General features: G+C 47.4%; 1 protein-coding gene across 19 annotated transcripts in view; it reads left to right on the forward strand.

Annotated features, from left to right (window-relative positions):
- The first annotated feature begins 4038 nt into the window (after positions 1-4038).
- Atf1 (activating transcription factor 1) overlaps positions 4039-21441 on the forward strand; it is a 43912-nt gene continuing 26509 nt past the window's right edge. For 2 of the 19 annotated variants that reach the window (XM_016000467.3, XM_076556831.1), the window contains exons 1-2: positions 4795-6627; positions 12283-12381. In XM_016000467.3, coding sequence (XP_015855953.1) covers positions 12289-12381 — 93 coding nt within the window. In that variant the 5' untranslated portion in view covers positions 4795-6627; positions 12283-12288. Of the gene's footprint in view, positions 4271-4794; positions 7711-12282; positions 12382-21145; positions 21358-21441 lie in introns of those variants that run through there. The other 17 variants (XM_076556838.1, XM_076556832.1, XM_076556834.1 and 14 more) reach the window with 16 other exon arrangements.

The raw sequence follows: 21441 nt of genomic DNA on the forward strand, positions 1-21441 counted from the left end.
TTACTCACGGAGGCAGGGGAGGGGACAGCACTGTCACTCTGCAAACCCAGAAGGCAGCGGGCAGACATTTTTGTTTTAAACTTGGGAATCTAACAAATTTCATTGCTTTTAAAAAATAATTGGGTTTCTTTCTTTCCCTCCTAGCTTTTCCTTCCTGGCTCCCTTCCTTCCTACCCTCCCTCCCTCCTTCCTTCCTACCCTCCCTCCCTCCTTCCTTCCTACCCTCCCTCCCTCCTTCCTTCCAGCAGTCCTGGAGCTCACTCTGTAGACCAGGCAGACCACGAACGCACAGAGACCCACCTGCCTCTGCCTCCTGAGTACTAGGTTCAAAGGTGTACGCCACCAACCACCCAGCTTGGATTATTTTCTTTTTTCTTCTTTCTTCCTTTCTTCCTTTCTTCCTTTCTTCCTTCCTTCCTTCCTTCCTTCCTTCCTTCCTTCCTTTCTTTTCTTTTCTTTTTTTTTTGGTTTTTCGAGATAGGGTTTCTCTGTGTAGCTTTTCGACTTTCCTGGAACTCACTCTGTAGCCCAGGCTGGCCTCGAACTCACAGAGATCCGCCTGGCTCTGCCTCCCGAGTGCTGGGATTAAAAGTGTGCACCACCACCGCCCAGCTTCTTTCTTTTTTTTTAAAGATTCATTTATTATGTATACACTGTTCTGCCTACATGCATGCCTGCAGGCCAGAAGAGGGCACCAGGTCTCATAGATGGTTGTGAGCCACCATGTGGGTATTGGGAAATGAACTCAGGACCTCTGGAAGAGCAGCCAATGCTCTTAACCTCTGAGCCATCTCTCCAGCCCTTGTATTTTTTTTTTCTTTACTATTTTTTTTATCTTTGTGTGATTGTATGTGCCCTGAGTGCATGCCTGAGGTGGCCAGAAGGTAGGCACTGAATCCCATGGAAAGTGGAGTTAAAGGTGACTGTGAGCCACCCTGTGGGTACTGGGAACCAAACCCGAGTCCTCTGCAAGAGCAACAGTGTTCTAACTGACAAGCCCTCTGTCTCCAGCCCCTTGCTTTTTTTCCCCTGAATGTTACTACATTTATATTTATTTTGTTGGGGGTAAGGGGAGCTTGCTATGGTACCTGTGTGGATGCCAAAGGATAACTTACAGGAGTCTTTGCACTATGGGTCCTAGGGATCCACACAGGCCCTCAGGCGTGGCTGCAAGCATCCTTGACCACTTGGCCCAGCTGTCAGGATTTCTTCCCTCCGAACTTGCAGCATGTGTGGGTTAACACCTGGACTGCAGTGTCTTCTGCCGTGAGCTGGGCTGAGTTCCAGCCTTTGGGATGTGAGGATTCATTTGCTCTAGCATTTCCTGGTCTCAGGAAACGTGAAGGGAGTCCTTCAGACTGTTTGTAAACATTGAAGCTCGTCTTGGCAGTATGGTCCAAGCTATTTTGGCATTGAGGACCCCCCTCCCCGGCTTAACAGTTATGAAATGCTGCCCACCAAGTACAGACATTATGTTAAGAGCTGATGGTCAAGAAAAATACGAAGAAGTCTGTGCCTTCAGGGAGGTGCAGGGAGCGGTCATGACATGTAAGGACAGTTAGGAGCAGGTGAGCCAACGAGACAGGCAAGGAGGACGGGGAGGACTTGCTGGAGGATGGCATCAGCACAGTGGTTGATTTTTTGCTTTTTTAAGTCATGGTCTCTAGCTCAGTCAGGCTGGCCTCAAAACCCATCATAATCCTCCTGCCTCAGCCTTTGGAGTTCTGGGATTAGAGATGAGAGTTACCATGTCTGCCCTGAACTTGAGTTTTGGAAGATGACACAGGTAAGAAAAACAAGTAGGGGAAGCAGGCATGGTGATGCAGACTTGTCATCCAGTATCAGGGAAGCAGAAGCAGGAGGGTCAGGAGTTCAAGTTTGTCCTCAGCTACACATCCAGTTCAAAGCCAGCCTGGACTACATGGGACCCTGTCTCAACAAGTTATGTATTTTGAGAACCGAGTCATTAGAATTGCTATGATGTGGGACTAGAGAGATGGCTCGGCGGTTAAGAGCAAGAGGCTGGGTTCCGTTCCCAGCACCCACATGGCAGCTCACAACTGTCTATCACTCTACCTCAATGGGATCCAACACCCTCACACAGACAGACATGCAGGCAAAACACCAATGCACATAAAATAAAATGTGGCTATGATGTGGCTGTGTGAACCTTTAAATTTCGTATGTTGGTTGGTTGATACCAGCCAGCTACTGACCATCTCAGAACTGTCTCGTGAACACATGGAGTCGCATGGATTCCCACCTAGGCTGATTTTAGTCAGTTCTGAGTCTTCAACTAAACACTGAAGGACTCCAACAATAAGTTCCTGAGGTGGTGTTCCTCCAGATTTATCAGCCACTTGGTGGCCAGGTCATGATGGTAACCCTAGAAGGGCCAGTGATGTTCTCGTGTAAACACCTGTCCTGGATGTGAGCATTTGACTCTTCTGTCCTGGGAGCTTTTGTGAGCGTGTGATACTTATATAATTCACAGACACAATGATCAATAATTGTCCTCCACTAGGTGGCATTAATGGAGCCAGAAAGGAAGCTACTGCGATTACAGTGTGAGAGAGGATGAGGGCTTGCTGTGTGGAGAAGAGGGAGTCGTGGGGCTGGAGAGACGGCTCAGCAGTTGAGAGCACTGGCTGCTCTTCCAGAGAACCCGGGTTCAGTTCCCAGACCCACATGGCAGCTCACACTGTAAGTTCCAGGGGATCTGACACCCTCACACAGACAAAACACCAATGCACATAAAACTTAAAAAAAAGGGAGTCACAAGCAGAAATTGTTTCCCCTAAATCCCAACAACCAAAGTAAGCTAGCTCCAACAGAAGGGAGCTAACTACTCCAGCTGGGCATGGCAGCACACGGCTTTTATCCACTGTCACCTGGAAGGCTGAAGCCGGACAGTCACCTGAGACCAGGAGTTCGAATCTAGCCTAATAAAAGGCTGAGAGCGGTAGCGGTGGCAGTGGGGACCTAGTCACTACTACGACAGTTGAGGGCAGTGTGAAATGTCAGGCTGTGGCCACGCGTGTTTACAGCAGGTTCCTAGTGCAGGACTTTTCCTGGATCAGTGTTTATAGGTGGGAGAGTCTGGAAAGTTCCTTCTCTAAGTCCATTCACTTAGGTCAGACTAATTTTTTTAAATCTATTTTACTGTGCTATGTGCATGTGAGTGCAGATTCCCTGGAGCTGGAGTAACCTCCCGTGAGTGCTGGGAACTGAACCCAGATCCTCTGAGAGCAGCGCGCCCGGCCGGACCGTGTCTCAGGAGCACAACTTGAACTCTGTGTTAGGGAACCAAACCCGGGCCCCCATCCGCCCTGGGTAAGCGCTTTGCAATTGACCTTCGCAGGCCCAACCTTTCTGACTCCCCTGCCTCCCCGTCCCGGGATGGTAGGTGACACCCCGCTCCTCAAATGCTGTCCCGAGGCGGGACACTGGGAAAAAACGGTCTCGCCGCGCACCGAGCGGTGCCGGTCAAGGTCAGGGACCTCAGCGCGGCCGAGCTCCACACCGGGGCGCAGGAGGCGGCCCGCCCCGCGCTGGAGGGCTGGCGGCCAGGAGCACAGCGGGCTCGGGAACCGGGCGAGCCGCCGGGGAACCGACGCGCTCCGGGGCTCGCCAAGATGGCGGCGCGCCACGTGAGCGCGCGGTGACGCAGCACGTCGGCCGGACGGCCTGCGCAGGCCCCGCCCCTCCCCAGCGCCCGCCCGGCGCAGGCCCCGCCCCTCCCCAGCGCCCTGCCGACGCAGGCCCCGCCCGGCCGGAGCAGGCCCCGCCCCTCCCCAGCGCCCGCCCGCCCGGCACAGGCCCCGCCCCTCCGCAGCGCCCTGCCGACGCAGGCCCCGCCCGCCCGGAGCAAGCCCCGCCCCCCCAGCGCCCGCCCGCCCGGCGCAGGCCCCGCCCCTCCCCAGCGCCCTGCCGACGCAGGCCCCGCCCGCCCGGCACAGGCCCCGCCCCCCAGCGCAGGCCCCGCCCCTCCCCAGCGCCCTCCTGCCCGGCGCAGGCCCCGCCCCTCCCCAGCGCCCGGCCTGCGGCGGCGGCGGCGGGTCATGCCGCCAGAGACGCCCCTCGCGGCGGGGAAACGGTAGCCCGGGACGGTTGGCGCTCGAGCCACGCCGCTTCTCCCCGCCCCCAGGGAGGAGCGCCACCCCGCCCCGCGCGGCCCGCGGCCGGGAAGTGAGCAGCGACGTCGGCGCCGCCTGGGACGGGGGAGTGGAAGTTCCCGCCCCGGGCAGCGGCCAGGCGGCTCCCGCCGCGGGTGAGTGGGGGCGGCGGCGGCGGCGGGACCACGGCGGGGCGGCGTGGGGGGGGGGAGGCGGGGAGCGGCCCGGGCGGGAGTGAGTGAGTGAGTGAGTGCGGCGGCGCCGCCGGGGACGCCGTGGCGGCCACGCGCCGGCCGGGTGGCGGGGGGTGGGGGTGGGGGGGTCGCGCGCGGGGCGGCCCGGCGCGGCGGTGGGGGAGGGGCGCGGCGGGGGGTGGGGCCGGCCGGCCGCGCGCTTCCGGCCGCGCGCGCGCCTTACCCGGGCGCACCGGTGTTGGGCTCCGGTCCTGCGGGCGCGCTCCCTCGGCCCACGCCGCGGCTGGGGCCTGCGGGCGGGTGGCGGCGGCGCGGGGAGAGCCGGGGACGGCCCGCCTCCAGGCTGCAGGCACCGGGTCCTCAGGCTCCCGCCCCGGGGACGGGGGGAAACCGAGGCAACCCCGCCGTGCGGCGCGGCGCGGCGGTGCTTTGCTCTTCTTCCGGGTGTCTCCAGCCGCCCGCTTAAGTTAGAGTAGAGAACCCAGGGTCCCGGGAGCCGCGCTTTCCCGTTCAGGCGGGGCTTGTTAATAACGGAGGCAGGTTTCTGGTGGCTGGGCTTCTTTCTAGACGCGGTCGCCTACGTGCTGGCCGCCTTAGTTCGGCCCGAGACAGGGCCTCCCAACCTGGCCTTTATGGTCGAGGCTGGCTTCGAACACGGCTTGTGATAGTGGCCTTTTTGTTTTTGTTGTTGTTGGTTTGGTTTTTCGAGACAGGATTTCTCTGTATAGCCTTGGCTGTCCTGGAACTTGGGGTTGGTGGTTTGGTCTGGTCGCCATGCGGTGGAGGGGCGCCGCGCATTTGAGCCCAGCACTTGGGCGGCAGAGGCAGGTGGATCTCTGAATTCAAGGCCAGAGCGAATTCCAGGACAGCCAAGGCTACTCAAAGAAAAACCCTGTCTCGAGGGAGGAAAAATAAAAACGAACAGAAAGCTCTATATTGCGGGGTAAGGTAGCACACACCTTTAATCCCAGCTACTCTCCCGGGAGGCAGAAGCAGGTCTATCTCTCTCTGCTACCTACACAGCGAGTTCCCGGCCAGCAAGTCCCAATAGTGAGACATTATTGTTTTTATTTATGTGTGTGTGCCTCTGGAAGGTTACGTTCACCGTCTGCGTGCAGGTGCCTGAAGAGGCCAGAGGGGTCAGATCTGGAACTGCAGTTAGAGGCTGTTGCGGGGGCCAGGGACTGGCCCTGTGTCCTATAAAAGAGCAGCCATCTCTCCAGCCTAGCGTTAGCTTTGGAGGGTGTTTGCTTGTGTGAGAAAGGCTCATGCTGTATTCCCAACTGGTCTTAAACTGTGTGTGATTCAGTTTGGCCTAGAATAAGCAGTACTGTAGCCTTGAAAACAATTGAGCCACAAGTCTTCAAGGGCCTCTTGACATCTCAGGCCATTTCAGCACCTGTGATAAGAGTTTGTATAGTATTTATGTTCTCAAAATGCGTTTACCCCAAGACTTTGTTGCCAATGGATATTTTGTTTAAAAGCCAGTTGCCCCTCCCCTGCTTTACAATGTACACTTACCGTTTCATCTCCATTATAATGTAGCTAAGTGGGAGAGTGTTTGCCTAGCATGCTTCATCCTCAGCTCCTGGAAACAACTGGACATCCCAAAGTTGATGTGGCAGCTCCTGAATAGTGTCTGCAGTTCTTGATTGCTTGGTCTACAGGACTGGGATAGTACCTATCCACAGTAGATGGTAGTCAGGTCAGAAAACAAAACAAAAAACCCTGGCATGTTGTCAGTGAATTTCCAATTCTCACATAGGATGACGCCTCCAGTTTCCTGTGCCTCTGTTGCCCTGTCTCTGTAGCTGAGGTGGAGTGGTTCTCTGAGGATATTTCTTTAGCCATTATTTCATCAGTTCTAATTAGATACATCTAAGTAAGCAGGTGGTTTTGTTACAGTGTTAAATGTGAAGACATTAGTGCTGTGTAGGGAAGGGATGTGCTCGACTTCCTGGGACTTATGGTCTGGTGGAGAGACAGAAAAACAGCAATTACATTACTGTGGTAGGTGTTGCAAGAAGGCCAGCTTGATCTATAGAGTTCTAGGACAACCAAAGCTACACAGAAACCCTGTCTTGGAAAACCAAAACTACTGGGGTGTACAGTCAGCCTCTAGCCTAGTCTAGGGGAGGTCATCACGTTGGTTTGCCTGGAGAGGAAGTTATAGAAGCCAGCTTCAGGAGGAGGAAGGGGAGATAGTGTTTGTAGCATAGGAAACAGCATGTATGCGAGCCTCAAGGTGAGGTGAAGCAAGCCAGCCACATCTGAGGATCTGGAAGATTCACTGTGACTAACAGTTGTGGGAATGATGGGTAAGGGGGGCTCCTTGACCCCAAACTTACCACATAGTTACTGTTCACTCATGACGGTCAGTCTCTGCTGGCCACTGAGTACATATTAGCCTAAGCTTAAAACTGAGAGAAACAGGCAGGCTGGTAAACACAGCTCATTGTTAAATAATGTAGAGAGATGTGCCAGACAAGGAGCCCTTTAAGATAGATAGGGATGGTGGCGGGAGTGTGTTGTTGGAACAGAGGCCTGTGAAATAAAAGAACAGGGCTTTTGGTTAAAACAGCCCTGGCTTCAGGTGTTTCGAAGTGTACTGTAAGATCCACAGTAAATAACAATCTGAGTAAAATACGGCATCCAGGAGGTGGCATGTGACCTGCTCTTAGGAGCTGGGAGGAGCTCAGTTGTACAGTGCTTGGATGACCCTAGCTGTGGCCTCCAGCAGTACCACAAAAAACCAAAGTTCTTATCTTGGAATCTCACTTAGGAAATCTCTGTTTGCAGAATTTGTTAACCACCTTGCCTTGGGCTAGGGGTATAGCTTAGATAGTTCCCTACTCCTTAGAGGCCCTGGGTGTGATAGCAATTTCTGTATAAAGCTGCTGGGGTGGGGAGGTGGAGATGGATGATCAGAAGCTCCAGAAAGGTCATCCTCTTAGATAGCAAGTTTGAGGCCAACCTGGACTCCAGGAGATCCTGTCATAGGGGAAAGTACCTTGCCTTTCCCGTGCCAGCAATTCATAGCCTGCTGTGACCTCTCAGTTCCCAGAAGTATGATGTTCGTGTTCCTTATCGTGTTGGTTCTTAGTAATGATGCAGTTGAAGCTGCTTTTCATAGATCCTCTGTGATTGTGCCCTACTTGCTACTATCTCATGACAGCTGCTGCTTGGGGCTTGATGTATTTTTATACAAAATGTGTATATATAACATTTATTGTGTTTTAAAAATGTTATTTTAAAAAGCAGAATTTGAGCCAAGCATGGTAGAAGGATTGCCTTTTAGCCAGCCTGGCTTCAGGACCTGCCTCAGAAACAAAGATAAAACAAAGCAACCACCACCACAACAAAGCCAGCCAGACTTAATTTTTAGGAACAGCCAAGAAAAGGTGAACCAAGAATATTGCTGGGCATGGAAAGATGGCTCAGCAGTTCAGAGCACTGACTGCTCTTCCATAGGTCTCAGTTCAGTTCCCAGAGCCCACATGGCAGCTCACAACTATCTGTAACTCTCATTCCAGGGGTCTAACACCCTCGCACAGACATACATCCAGGCAAAAACATCAATGCGCAGAACATAAAAATAATTTTTTTTTAAAAGTGTATTTGCAGTTGATAATGTCAGTAAAACAGAACAGGTCCTGTTTATGGCTTACAATGTTTATAGTTACAAACTATAAACTTATTTAAAAAATTTTAAATTTTATTTTTAATTTATGATTGTATTGCCTGCATGTATGTTTACTTTTATTGTTTGTTGAGACAGGGTCTTACTACACAGGCCTAGCTGGCATCTGATTGCCTCTGCCTCTGCCTTGACTAAAGGAAGATACCACCATGCCTGGCCTTTTCTCTTTTAACAAAAACATTTTATTTTTAAAATTTTTATGTACATGGATGTTCTGCCTGCATGTGTCCCTGTGGAGACCAGAAGAGCCTCAGATGCTCTGGGACTGGAGTTTTCACATTGTGAATGGGTGTTGGGAATTGAACTCAGGTCCTCTGGAAGAGCTGCCAGTGTTCTTAACCCACTAATCCAACCCTCTAGCCTGTGGTTAAGGTTTCTTAACCTTTTGCTTCCTTATATATTTTTGGTGTTGAGGGGAGCTAATGTCATACTTAAGAGGAGAAAAAAATTAAAATCATTCATAGAGGAGGTGGTTTTTCAATGACTAACAATAGTTTACACCTGGAGAGTAAGCATGAATTTGTTTTCTTAGACATGGTGGTACATTTCCTTAAATCCCAGCATTCAGCACACTAGGGCCAGGTTAGAGACACACACACACACACACAAAAACCTGGCTAGCATGAATATGGAGAGATGTTCAACATCATTAATCAGTGAGAAATGAAAACCAAAACACAGTAAGATACCACCTTGTTATTACTGTAGCTTAAGTTCTAATGTTCTGGTAGGAATGATTATGCTTTGTGTTGCCAACCTGGAAAGTGGTGGTGCACACCTTTAATCCCAGCATTTGGGAGGCAGGGGTAGGAGGGTTTCTGAGTTTAAGGCCAGCCTGGTCTACAGAGCTAGTTCCAAGAAACCAGAGCTACACGGAGAAACCCTGTTGTGAAGAAAAGAAAAAAAAAAATCAGTGTTGCTACAGTACCCAGGGTGTCAACAGAAGAGTCAAGTGATCTAGTGTTCCCTTGTGGAACACATAACAAGAATGTGAAGCGCTTTTTGTTTTGTTCTTTTAAGACAGGGTTTTTGGTGTGTGTGTGTGTGTGTGTGTGTGTGTGTGTGTGTGTGTGTGTTAAAGATTTATTTACTTATTATTTATACAGTGTTCTGCCTGCATGTATCCTGCAGGCCATAAGAGGGCACCAGATCTCATTATAGATGGTTGTGAGCCACCATGTGGTTGCTGGGAATTGAACTTATTCCTTATTAGGACCTATTGGAAGAGCAGCCAGTGCTCTTAACCTTTGAGCCATCTCTCCAGCCCAAGACAAGGGTTTCTCTGTAGTCTTGGCTGTCCTGGAATTTACTATGTAGACCAGGCTAGCTTCAAACTCCAGAATCCACCTTTGAGGCCATGCCTGGCTAAAGCAGGTCTTGAAGAGGTAGTTGTGAATTCATATTTATAACAGAGCTATTCACAGCAGTCAGGAGGCTGAAGCGACCCAAGTGTTGACCAGCACAGGGAGGGATAAGCAGTGTGGGGTGTACATTCCAGGGAGTGTTACCAGATTGAAACTGTGAAAATCCTGACATGAGCTAGGTGTGGATGGATTGGGCTTCTTGTGCCAAAAGAGGTAAAGCGGCCACAAAGACACACTAACTTTCCTGTGGAAGTGTCTAGAGTAGTAGGCACTGAGAAGAACAGTAGTTACTGGGGCTCGTGGAGGAAAGGAGGAAAAGGACAGTTACTTAACAGATAGAGAAAACTGAATGTAGTCAACACAACTGTCCATTTAAAATGGTAAGATAAAGCCAGGTGTGGTGGCACAGGCTCTTAATCCCATCACTTGGAGGCAGAGGCAGGCAGATCTCTGTGAGTTCAAAGACAGTCTGGTCTACAGAGCGAGATTCAGGACAGCCAAGCCCTGTCTCGGGGAAGAAAACAAAACAAAATGATAAGCTGGGCATGGTGACAAATTCCTTTAATCCCAGCACTAGGGAGGTAGAAAAAGGCAGATCACTGAGTTCAAGGACAGCCTGGTCTACATAGTGAGTTCCAGGACAGGTAGGGCTAGATAGACCCTGTCTACAAACTCCCAAGATATGTAAAATAAATAAAAATGATTAAGGTGAGAAAATTTCCTCTGTATTTTATACAACTAAATTGTTTTTAAAAGACATACTTTGTATACAGTATTCTGCCTGCATGTATCCTGCAGGCCATAAGAGGGCACCAGATCTCATTATAGATGGTTGTGAGCCACCATGTGGTTGCTGGGAATTGAACTCAAGACCTCTAGAAGAACAGCCAGTGATTGTAACCTCTGAGCCATCTCTCCAGCCCCATGACTAAAGTTTTTAGGACTGGAGAGATGGGTTGGTGCTTAAGAGCACTGACTGCTCTTTCCAGCAACTGGTTTAATTCCCAGCACCCACATGGAGCACACAACCATCTGTAACTCCAGTCCCAGGGAATCCAGTACCCTCTTCTTGTAGCATGAATCTTAAAGAGTCTTATTAATAAAATCAAACCTGAAGCCAGGTATTGGGGTGAATGCTAGAAGATCAGAGAAGCAGAACAAGCCACAGCCACCTCATCTCGCCAGTTCCTCAGCTGATCTTGTTTCCTCAGACTGGAAGCCTCTGAGTCCTCATCCAGAATGGATCTCAGCTGAACTGGTGCTCAGAGCCTAAAAGCTTAACCAGGCCAAAAGCTTCTAGTTCCTGGTCCTCACGCCTTATATACCTTTCTGCTATCTGCCATCACTTCCTGGGATTAAAGGCGTGAGTCTCCATTGCCTGGCTGTTTCCAGTGTGGCTTTGAACTCACAGAGATTCCAGAGGATTTCTGCCTCTGGAATGTTAGGAAGGTGTGGGTGCCACCATTTTCTAGCCTCTGTATCTAGTGGCTGTTCCGTTCTCTAACCCCAGAGAAGTTTATTAGGGTGCACAGTATTTTGGGGAACACAGTATCACCACACTCTTCTGCCGTCCTGGGATACCAGGCAAACACATGGCATACAGACACATGGAAGCAAAACACCCATGCTCATATTTAAAAAAAAAAGATTGAAACAACTGTTTGAAAAGCATGGACAGGGCTGGAGAGATGGCTCAGAGGTTAAGAGCACTGACTGCTCTTCCAGAGGTCCTGAGTTCAGTTCCCAGCAACTACGTGGTGGCTCACAATCATCAGTAATGAGATCTGGTGCCCTCTTCTGGCATGCAGTCATACATGCTGATACATAACAAACAAACAAACAAACAAACAAACAAACAAATAAATAGCAGGGACAACTAGGTACCCGCTTTTTAGCATCACTGACATTCAGCTGAAGTTTCAGCCTCTCTCTCTTTCTCTCTCTCTTTCTTTGTGTGTGTATATATATATATATATATATATATATATATATATATATATATATATACATACATATATATATTCATCCTTTCTCAAATCAGAAATGTTTTTTTCTTGTTTTTTCTGCCTTCTTTTTCCTTTTCCTCATCTCTCTCCTTTCTCCTCTATTTTTGAGAGGGTCCAGTCCCCGCCCTACCCCCAGGGTGGCCCCCCCTTCCAGGATTAAAGGCGTGCGCCACCACTGCCCAGCAAGATAGGGTCTTGACTGTGTAGCCTGGCTAGCCTGGAACTCTATGTAGCCCTACTTAAAACCACAGGCTAGTTTGTGTTGGGAGGTGCTAAGGCTAGTGCCCAGACCTCATGCACACCTGCAGATAAGTTCACTCCAGTCCTGCATGTGACCATAGAGACCGAAATCCTGAGTCTTTTACCGGACACGGAGACGGAGGCAGTCTCATTGGGTAGTCCTGGCTGGCTCCAGAGAACTACTTCCTGAGTTCTGGGATTAAGTTGAGCACCATCACCTGGTGGTTGGGCACACCTTTAATCCCAGAACTCGGGAGGCAGAGGCAGGTGAGAATCTCTGAGTTTGAGGCCAGCCTGGTCTACAGAGCAAGTTCCAAGACAGCTAAAGATACAAAGAGAAACCCTGCCTCAAAAACAAAACAAAAAAGTCAAGCACCAACATGGCCTGCCCGTTAGTTTTATTAGCCTGTTAGTAAATTATCTTTATGAAGCTATGCATACAATTAGAGACTCTACCCTAGATTGGAGAAAGATCTTCTCCTGTTGATAAGAAGACTCAAGTATCTATAAACATAGTCTGGCATTTCTGAATTTTAAAACGTCAAAGAATACTTTCAACTGTAGCCACTGGTTTTCTTCCGTAGGGCAACTAACTGACCAATCGTCATATGGCTGCAGTAGTTGCTAATTCTGTAGCATTTTAACCGGCTCTTTTCCTTTCAGTTGATTATGGAAGATTCCCACAAGAGTAACACTCCAGAGACTGCACCTCAGCCTGGTTCAACAGTTCAGGGAACTCACATTTCTCAGATAGCCCATCAGGTAAGTCAAGAACTAGCCAGAGTACTGGGCTGATCAGTAGTGTTCACAAATTAACATGTTGTCTTACTACCAATGTTCAGAAAACCCAGCACAGAGAGACTTTGAAATGATGCCCTTAAGAAGGGAGAGGGAGGGAGGGAGGGACTGAAACACCTTTGGAAAGGAAGACCTTTTTTTTCACCCATTTTTTTGGGAAAGATGCAGGCTGACCTGAAATTTACTATGTAGACCAGGCTGGCCTCCAACTCACAGAGATCTGCCTGCTTTCTCCCTGTGTTAGAATTAAAGGTGTGAACCACTCTGCCTAGCAGGGCCTGGAATTCTTGATCATCCTCTTCTAGCCTAGTACCAGAGTACTAACATTAAGGTCCTAGAATAATAGGCATATGCCCAGCTTGGATCATCATTTTACCAAGTTCATTATGGATGTATTGAAAATTTTTTTTTTTTTTCATGATGAGCATATTCATTAGAGAATTTAGTTTAATTGACTAACATGTGTTCAGACTAGAAATGTCAATTTAGGAGTTATAAATATAAATTTTAATTTTGTTTGTTTGTTTTTTGAGGCAGGGTTTCTCTGTGTACCTTTGTGCCTTTCCTGGGACTCACTTGGTAGCCCAGGCTGGCCTCCCGAGTACTGGGATTAAAGGCGTGCACCACTACCGCCTGGCTTATAAATATAAATTTTAATATAAATTAAAGTCATGGGGCAATTTCTGATTTCTGCCTAGGGCATAGAAAGCTGAAAAGAGCATGGCAGTGGTGGCACACACCTTTAATCCCAGTACTGGGAAGCACGTGCCTTTAATCCAAGGAAGTGAAGACAGGGCGGAGAAAGGTATATAAGGCCTGAGGGAACAGAAACTAAAGCAGTTCAGCTGAGACCCTTTTGGATGAGGACTCAGCGTTTCAGTCAGAGGATTCGTGGAGTTGGTGAGGTAATGGGTGATGGCTGTAACTTGCTCTGATTCTCTGATTTTTCAGCTTTCACTCCAATATCTGGCCCCAGGGTTTTATTATAAGACAATTAGAAATTCGAACAACAAAGAGTAAGTTCCGTATTATACAGGCAACTGGCTTTTGAGACCACAGAAGTCAAAGGTGGCTGTCATACTTGGAGGGGAGGAAAAGTCAACGACCCTTTTTTTTTTCCTTTTGGTTTGTTGAGACAGAACAATTTCTCTGTGTAGCTTTGGCTGTCCTGGAACTCACTCTGTAGACCAGGCTGGCCTTGAACTCACAGAGATCCTCCTGCCTCTGCCTCCCACATGCTGGGATTAAAGGGGTGCCAGGCAAGTCAACTACATTTTAAGACAAGGTCTCACATAGCTTAGGCTAGTCTCAAATTCACTGTATAGTGAAGGGTGGCCTTGAACTCCTGATCTTTCTACCTCTGCCTTAGTACCTGCTTGGATTACAGGTGTATGTTATTCCTTTCCTAGCTATCAGCTACATTTTAAAGTTATTTATTCTTTTATCTTTTTGGGTGTTCGGAATACATATGCCATAACACATGATTTGGGGTAGATAGCATATATAAACAAACAGCAGAGGAATTGCAGAAGAGGGAGTTGGATGCTACATAAGACTGCTAGAAATAAAAATAGCATAAATTAAGTGGTGTTAGGGCTTATTAGATTTGACATGGTTGAAGAAAGAACCAGTGAACTTGAAGACAGACTAGTTAGTAGAAAGCACCCAAATGGAAAAGAGAAAGAAAAGGAGAAAAGCAGACTAGAGCATCCAGGAACTATGGGGCAGGGTCTGTTTCAGTAGTCTTGATGTTGGTGAGGTTGCCAAGGTGTGAGTCTAGTCGGGTGAGGTCACTGGATGTGACTTTTGGTTTCACTTCAGAGTAAACGTCCTTTTTGCCTTCTAGTCGGTGTGTTGGTGCTACTGATAAAGATGCTGACCTGTCTTCTGGGTCCAGGGAGGCCGTGGGGCGCCATAGGGAGGAAATAGAGGTCAGAACACAGGAATGAGGTAGAATGTGTTTACTGCCAGTCAGTGGTAATGAACTAACTAGATATCAAGTAAGATGTCCTGATGTTTCCTTGTCTGTTGTTACATTTCAAGACAGGGTTTCTGTGTAGTCCTGGCATTCCCTTTGTAGACCAGGCTGGCTTCGAACCACCTGCCTCTGCTTCCTGAGCACTGGGATTAAAGGCGTGTACCACCCCACCCCACCCCCCAGTGGTATCTTGAATCTTAAAACCAGGTTATATATTGATCAATGGATGTGCTGAGAAGATCCCACATTTCCCTAGGAGTAGTGGTTCATTGTGTGTGATAACTACTACAGACAGGAATAGTCTGTTTAGCAGCAGCTTCACTGAAAGCCTTGACAAGAACGATTTCATTGGATGTAGGCATGAAAATCAAATTTGAACCAAGAAGGCATAGGAAGAGAAGAAAAATGCATAGACAAAAATTCTAGAATGAATAAATAGCTCCCTCGAGTTTATTTTTAAAAATAAGTTTGTGTGTATGTGTGCATACCTTTGAATTCATGTACACTGTGTGTGTGCATGGGCCCGAGGAGGCCAGAGGACATTGGATCCCTTGGAACAGTGGCTATAGGTGATTGTGAGCCACCATGTAGGTGCTAGAAACTGAGCCTCAATCTTCTGCAAGAGCAGTGAGGACTTGTAGTCCCTGTGCCACGTCTCTAGCCCTGAGAAGTTGTTTTGTTTCTTTTGGTTTTTCAAGACAGGGTTTCTCTGTGTAGCTCTGGCTGTCCTAGAACTCATCCTATAGACCAGGCTGACCTCAACTCAGAGTTGGAGTTTTTGTTTTTTAAGGAGGAATTCAGAGATGTTTTCTTTGTTTTTTGTGTGGTTTTGATCAGGGTCTCACTGTGTAGCTCTTGCTGTCCTGCGATCTGTCCTACAGACAGCTGGCCTCAGTCTGCCTCCGATTGCTGGGTCAAAGGCAAGCTCATGCCTAGCTCAGTTTTTTTAAGTTAGATTTCAGGTTAACGTCAAGTAGTGGGTCTCATTGTGGCCTTTTCTTCCACGTGTGTGTGTCATTATACTTCATTCTCGTGTGTTCCCCTCCGCCGCTGTCCCGTGCCATGCCCCCACTTCTGCCTGGTTCCCTCCTCCCCCACTTAGTCTCCTCTCTAGCTTTCTTATCCCTCTCTAGAACTTGCTTAAGATCTCTTCCTGCCCTCTTGTGGTCTCCATTCTAGACACTCCAACCCCCACTCTTTCTATCTCTGTCTCATTTTCAGTGTGTCTGTCTGTCTGTCTCTGTCTCTTAAATGTAGTCTCTGCATATGAGAGAAAACACATTTTTCTGAGTCTGATACTTTTGCTTGTATGATTTCTAGTTTCACCCATTTTCCTGTAAAGGTCCTGCCTTCATTTTCTTTATGGCTGAATAAAATTGTATTGTGTGTATATACATGTACTACATTTTCTTCATTCTCTGCTGGTGGGCATGTAGGCTGGTTCAACCTTGTACTTATTGTGAACAGCGCGTGCAGCAGTAATGTGCATGTGGTATGTTGACTGGAGTCCTTCCAATATACAGCCAGGAATAGAATGGCTCGGTCATATGGTAGTTTTATTTTTAGTTTTTTGAGAAACCTCCATACTGGCTGCACCCGTTTTTATGTCGTGTAAGTGTTAGATGTTCTGTTATGTGAATAATGTCATCGACATTGAGATAGGAACGTCACTGGCCTCCAGGTTGCTCTTGTAGTATCACATTCGCACCTTGTTGGTTCTGCTGATCCATGGCAGGAAATGCTCTCTCCATCTTTTGAAGCTTACATTGTACTCTTTAGTTAGGTTTATTTCTGGGCCTTTTATTTATCATTTGAAGCTATTGTGAAATGGGTTGTTTCTTTCTTTCTCTGCATGTTAGTTACTAGTGTATAGAACAGTTACTGATTTTTGTGTTAGTTTTGTGTCCTGTTGCAGAAAGTGTGTCAGATCTAAGTTTTCTGGTGGAGTTGTGAAGTTGGTTCTTGGTTCTTTGGTTTTGGTTTTTTGGGGTTTTTTGTTTGTTTTTTGGTTTTTCAAGACAGGGTTTCTCTGTGTAGACCAGCCTGGCTTGGAACTCACTTTGTAGACCAGGCTGGCCTCGAACTCACAGATATCCGCCTGCCTCTGCCTCCAGAGTGCTAGTATTAAAGGCTTGCGCTACCACTGCCTGGCCTATTAAGGTCTTTAAGAATAGGATCAGGCTGGCCAGTTGACTCAGCCAGTTAAAGTACTTTCCCATTCAAGCCTGATGATCTGGATTTGATGGGAAAGATAAGTTAATGTGGGTAGGTTGTGAGCTGCAGTGTGGGTGCTGAGAACTGATCTGAGCTCCTGCAAGAGCATTGTGTGCTCAGACTGCAGGGTGATTTTCCAGCCCCTGCTGCCTCCCTCCTGGTTGGTCGCCTGTGACTTCTGCTGCTGCTGCTGCAAGGATTTTATGTGGCTGTAGGCCAGAGGTGAAGAGCTGGGTATCTTTGGTTTTTTGAGACAGGGTTTCTCTGTGTAGCTTTGCGCCTTTCCTGAAACTCACTTGGTAGCCCAGGCTGGCCTCGAACTCACGGAGATCCACCTGGCTCTGCCTCCCCAGTGCTGGGATTAAAGGCCTGCTGCTCCTCCTCCACCACCACCATCACCATCGGCTTGCAGGGTATCTTAATTGCCCTCTACCTTATTTGAGAGAGGGTTTCTGATTAAACCTGGAACTCACTTATGTGTTTATACTGGCTGTCTAGACAGGGATCCTGACTCCACTTTCCTTCCCATCAGTGGAATTACAGGCACATGCCAGCACACCCAGCTTTCTTAGACAGTGCTAGGGTCAAACTCAGGGCCACAGCAAGAGCAGCGCCACTCCAATGCAGCCCCTGCTTTTTTCTTTGTTGTATTCCTCGTTCATGTGCTAGATTGTTAATCAATTCAGTTCCTGAACTGATTTTTTTTTTTACTTCATTCATCTGCTTTTTTTGTATCCTCTTTGAAACCATCATTTTAACGATTTTAGTATCATTAAATTTGGTAATTGAGGGGTTACATTTCCATACTTTCATGTTTTTCTTACCTGTGTTGTGATTTGCTCATCTGGTTATGGATATCGCTTCCAGTTTCATTCAAGATCTTTTAAAATACTTAAGCATACATATATGCATGCACATTGGCCCTGGAATCTTTATAAAGATTTTTTATTTACTTATGTGTATATGTGGATGTGTGTTAGTATAGGTGCCCTCAGAGGTCAGGAGGGTGTTGCATCTTCTGGACCTGCACTTACAGGTGGTTAGGAGATGCCTAAAGTGGGTGCTGGCAACCAAACTTGGGTCGTCTCCAATAACAGCTAGTATTTTAAACCTTTGAGCCATCAGTCTGTTTACCTACACACTTTGATCTTTTTTAATAAATATCCTTTGGGGGGCTCAATCCTCAGAAAACAGACCACAGCCGGGCGGTGGTGGCGCACGCCTTTAATCCCAGCACTCAGGAGGTAGAGGCAGGCAGATCTCTGAGTTCAAGGCCAGCCTGGTCTACAGAGTGAGTTCCAGGACAGCCAGGGTGACAGAAACCCTGTCTCAAAAAACAAAACCAGATGAAGCCACCTAGAGCACTAAAAACCATAGAACAAAAAATGGCAAGGAAAAAAATAGGGCCAGTGAGATGATGGCTCACTGGGTAAAAGTGCTGGCCGCAAACCTGGTGACCTGAGTTTGGTCCTGGCAACCCACACGGTAGGAGAGAAACAACTCTTACAAGTTATGCTCTGACCTGCACACATATACCGAAGCACATGAAAATAAATAATATAAGAAATAACAAAAGCCTAATGTAAAATAAACTGTGGAGTTGAAATTGTTAAAGAGAAAATAGTGAATGACATGAAGGAGGAAGGCTGAGAAGGGGAAGAAAGGAGACAGACGGATTACGGAGAGGAGGGGAAAGCAGCGTTAGGTAGAAAAGTGGGGGCTGGGGGATGGCTTGGTCTGGCTGCTCTTCAGAGGATCCAGGTTCAACTCCAGCTCCCGTGTTAAGGTTCATAATGGTTTATAATATTATAATATTCCTCTTTAGCTGCTCTGAGCATAAACTTGCATACAGGCAAAACACTAATACAAGTAAAATAAAAATAATTCTTTTTTCCTAGGCAGGGTTTCTCTGTGTAGCTTTGTGCCTTTCCTGGAACTCACTCTGTAGCCCAGGCTGGGCTCGAACTCACAAAGATCAACCTTCCTGTCTCCCAAGTGCAGGGATTAAAGGCTTGCACCACCACCACCCAGCTAAAAATAATTTTAAAAGGCTTTAAAGATGAAAAAAAAAAAAAAAAAATATATATATATATATATATATATATATATATATATACACACACACACACACACACACACAAAAGTAGAGGAACATAAAAAATGTTAAAGCTCTTAAAAATGAAGTAGAAATATTACCGTGGCTGGAGAAATGGCTTCAGTTGGTAAGAGCACTAGCTGTTCTTGCAGAGGATCCTGATTTGATTCCCAGCACCTACATGGGGCTCACAACCATGTGTAACTCCAATCCAGGGAATCTGACACCCTCTTCTGACCTGAGGGCACCAGGCATGCATGAGTTAAAGACCAACATGGTCTACAAAGCAAGTTCCTGGCCAGCCAAGCTACACACTGAGACCCTGTCTCAAAAATAGTCAGTACTAGACATAATAAAGAAAGAAAGGCATAGAGTGGGGAGAAGTAGATAGGTGTTAGAGCAGCGTCTTCTGGGTGCTCTGGTACTACAGTGTACCGGGAAGAATTGGACTGAAGTTAGTGTCTCTTGTCTTGTGTACCATTTAGACGGGTCATTTGTGAGGTATCCACAGAGCTGTCTTGACCTTAAATCTTCCCTTTGCATATCAGGAATCTCCCCTGGTTACACTTAACTTTGTAGCCTGTGTGCAGGGCAGGTTTTCCCTGCATCTCTGGGTGCCTAATGTCTAAGCCAGTGGTGTTTCCCAAGCACACTGGGGAGTAGGAGAAGCAACAGCATCAAAGTCCAAAGGATCAATCTCAGTGTCATCAAATCCCAGAGAGTGTTCAACATCCTGCCAGAGGGGCGAGTCTGCCCAAGTCAAGGGTCAGCCTACCTCAGCTTCTTTTCAAATAGTTATTACCTGGGGTCAGCTTGTCCATTTGCAGAACTATGCTTTTCTCAAGAAGAGAAATGGGGTTTTTATACTCCATGGTAGACCGGGACAGTGATCCTGTACTGTCTCTTGAGCTGCCTGTTAGAAGAGAAGCAGGTTCTTGGGAGTAGGCTTCATCCTGGTGAACAAACATATCTACCCAACCTGGTTGGCATACTACTTTTCTTTTTTTTGTTTTGTTTTTTGTTTTTTATTTATTTATTTTTTTTTTTGAGACAGGATTGCTGTGGGATGGTCTGTATGCTGTGAATGTTTTGCTCTGATTGATAAATAAAACACTGATTGGCCAGTAGCCAGGCAGGAGGTATAGTATAGGCGGGACAAGCAGAGAGGAGAATGCTGAGAAGTAGAAGGCATGAGAAGTAAGATATAAAGATACCGGTAAGCCACAGGCCACATGGCAAGGTATAGATTTGTAGAAATGGGCTAATTTAGGATAATAAGAACTAGATAGCAAGAAACCTGCAGTGGCCATACAGTTTATAAGTAATATATGTCTATGTATTTACTTGGGTCTGAGTGGCTGCAGGAGCCGGCTGGACACAGGAAAACTCCAACTGCACAGGGTTTTTCTGTGTAGCTTTGCGCCTTTCCCAGAACTCACTCTGTAGACCAGGCTGTCCTCGAACTCACAGAGATCCACCTGCCTCTGCCTTTGCCTCCTGGGTGCTAGTATTAAAGGCGTGTGCCAACACCGTCTGGCCATACTACTTTTCTTTGCAGTATTTTGGAAGCATTGCTCCCTTCTCTAAATTCTGTTTGTGTGATTTAATGTCTCCTTGGTAAATCCTTTATAACATCAGTTCTATTACTTCCAACATCAAGCTTAAGTGTTTGATCATCTGCATCTAATGATGTGACTGTCTCCTTTGGGTCTGATTCTGCTGTTGATTGTTTCTGCTTTTTCTGGTGCTTCATTTCTTACTGGCCATTAAGCTTTAAAAATGGATGACTATTGGGAATCATTTTGATCAAGCAGGATAACTGTATTTTTCAAATCTGCTCACATTACAGATATGCTTGGAAAGTCTAGAGCAGGAGTTACCAAGTGATTGCTCAAGACTGTCTGCTTTGCTCTGCCTTGCTGCTGTTACAGTCCTCAAATCTCCTCCCCTTAACTGAAAACAAGGTGGTTTTTTGTTTTGTTTTGTTTTTGTTTTTGTTTGTTTTTTTCAAGACAGGGTTTCTTTGTGTAGCTTTGCACCTTTCTTGGAACTCGCTTTGGAGACCAGGCTGGCCTCGAACTCACAGAGATCCGCCTGCCTCTGCCTCCTGAGTGCTGGGATTAAAGACGTGTGCCATCACCGTCTGGCCACAAGGTGCTTTTGTTCTTTGCTTTTTTATAAATCTCTCCTTCTCTCCAGTACAAACATTTTCTTTTCAGTTTAAAGGTTTCCTTTTCAGACTTTTTTTTTTTTAAGTAAGGGCATTGACTGGAACACAGTAAGTTGTCAACAGTGAAAAATGGGCATGTCAAAACTCAGGGCAGATAGCACATAGGCCTGACAGCGCTAGAAGAGTTTGCATCTTGTGTCATTGTCCTGTGCCGCCCCCCATTATTGCATTAACAACCTTGACATACCAGTTTGGGTAAGATTCTGGCTGCAGATACAGAGAGTGGAGCAAAAAGAGACATTTCTGTTGTCTCCTGTGTAGTAGAGGGATGAACACATGGGCCAGAAGTCACCCAGCAGTGAAGTTTTGACCCTGAGAAGTCCCAAAAGTATTCCCCCTTTGGAGCTACAGAGAGCTCCTCAGAGGGAATTTGACACTCTCAGGAAAAGGGCATCCTCCCCAGGGAAACGCTCAGCAGGACAGGTGGGTTTGAACTTTGAGAGGCTCCTGGCAGGGCAGCGCCAGCCAAGAGGAAGTGGGCTTGGGAGTGTGATCCTCTGCAAGCCC

The sequence above is a fragment of the Peromyscus maniculatus genome, chromosome 20 (genome assembly GCF_049852395.1).
Source record: "Peromyscus maniculatus bairdii isolate BWxNUB_F1_BW_parent chromosome 20, HU_Pman_BW_mat_3.1, whole genome shotgun sequence".
Lineage (NCBI taxonomy): Eukaryota > Metazoa > Chordata > Mammalia > Rodentia > Cricetidae > Peromyscus > Peromyscus maniculatus.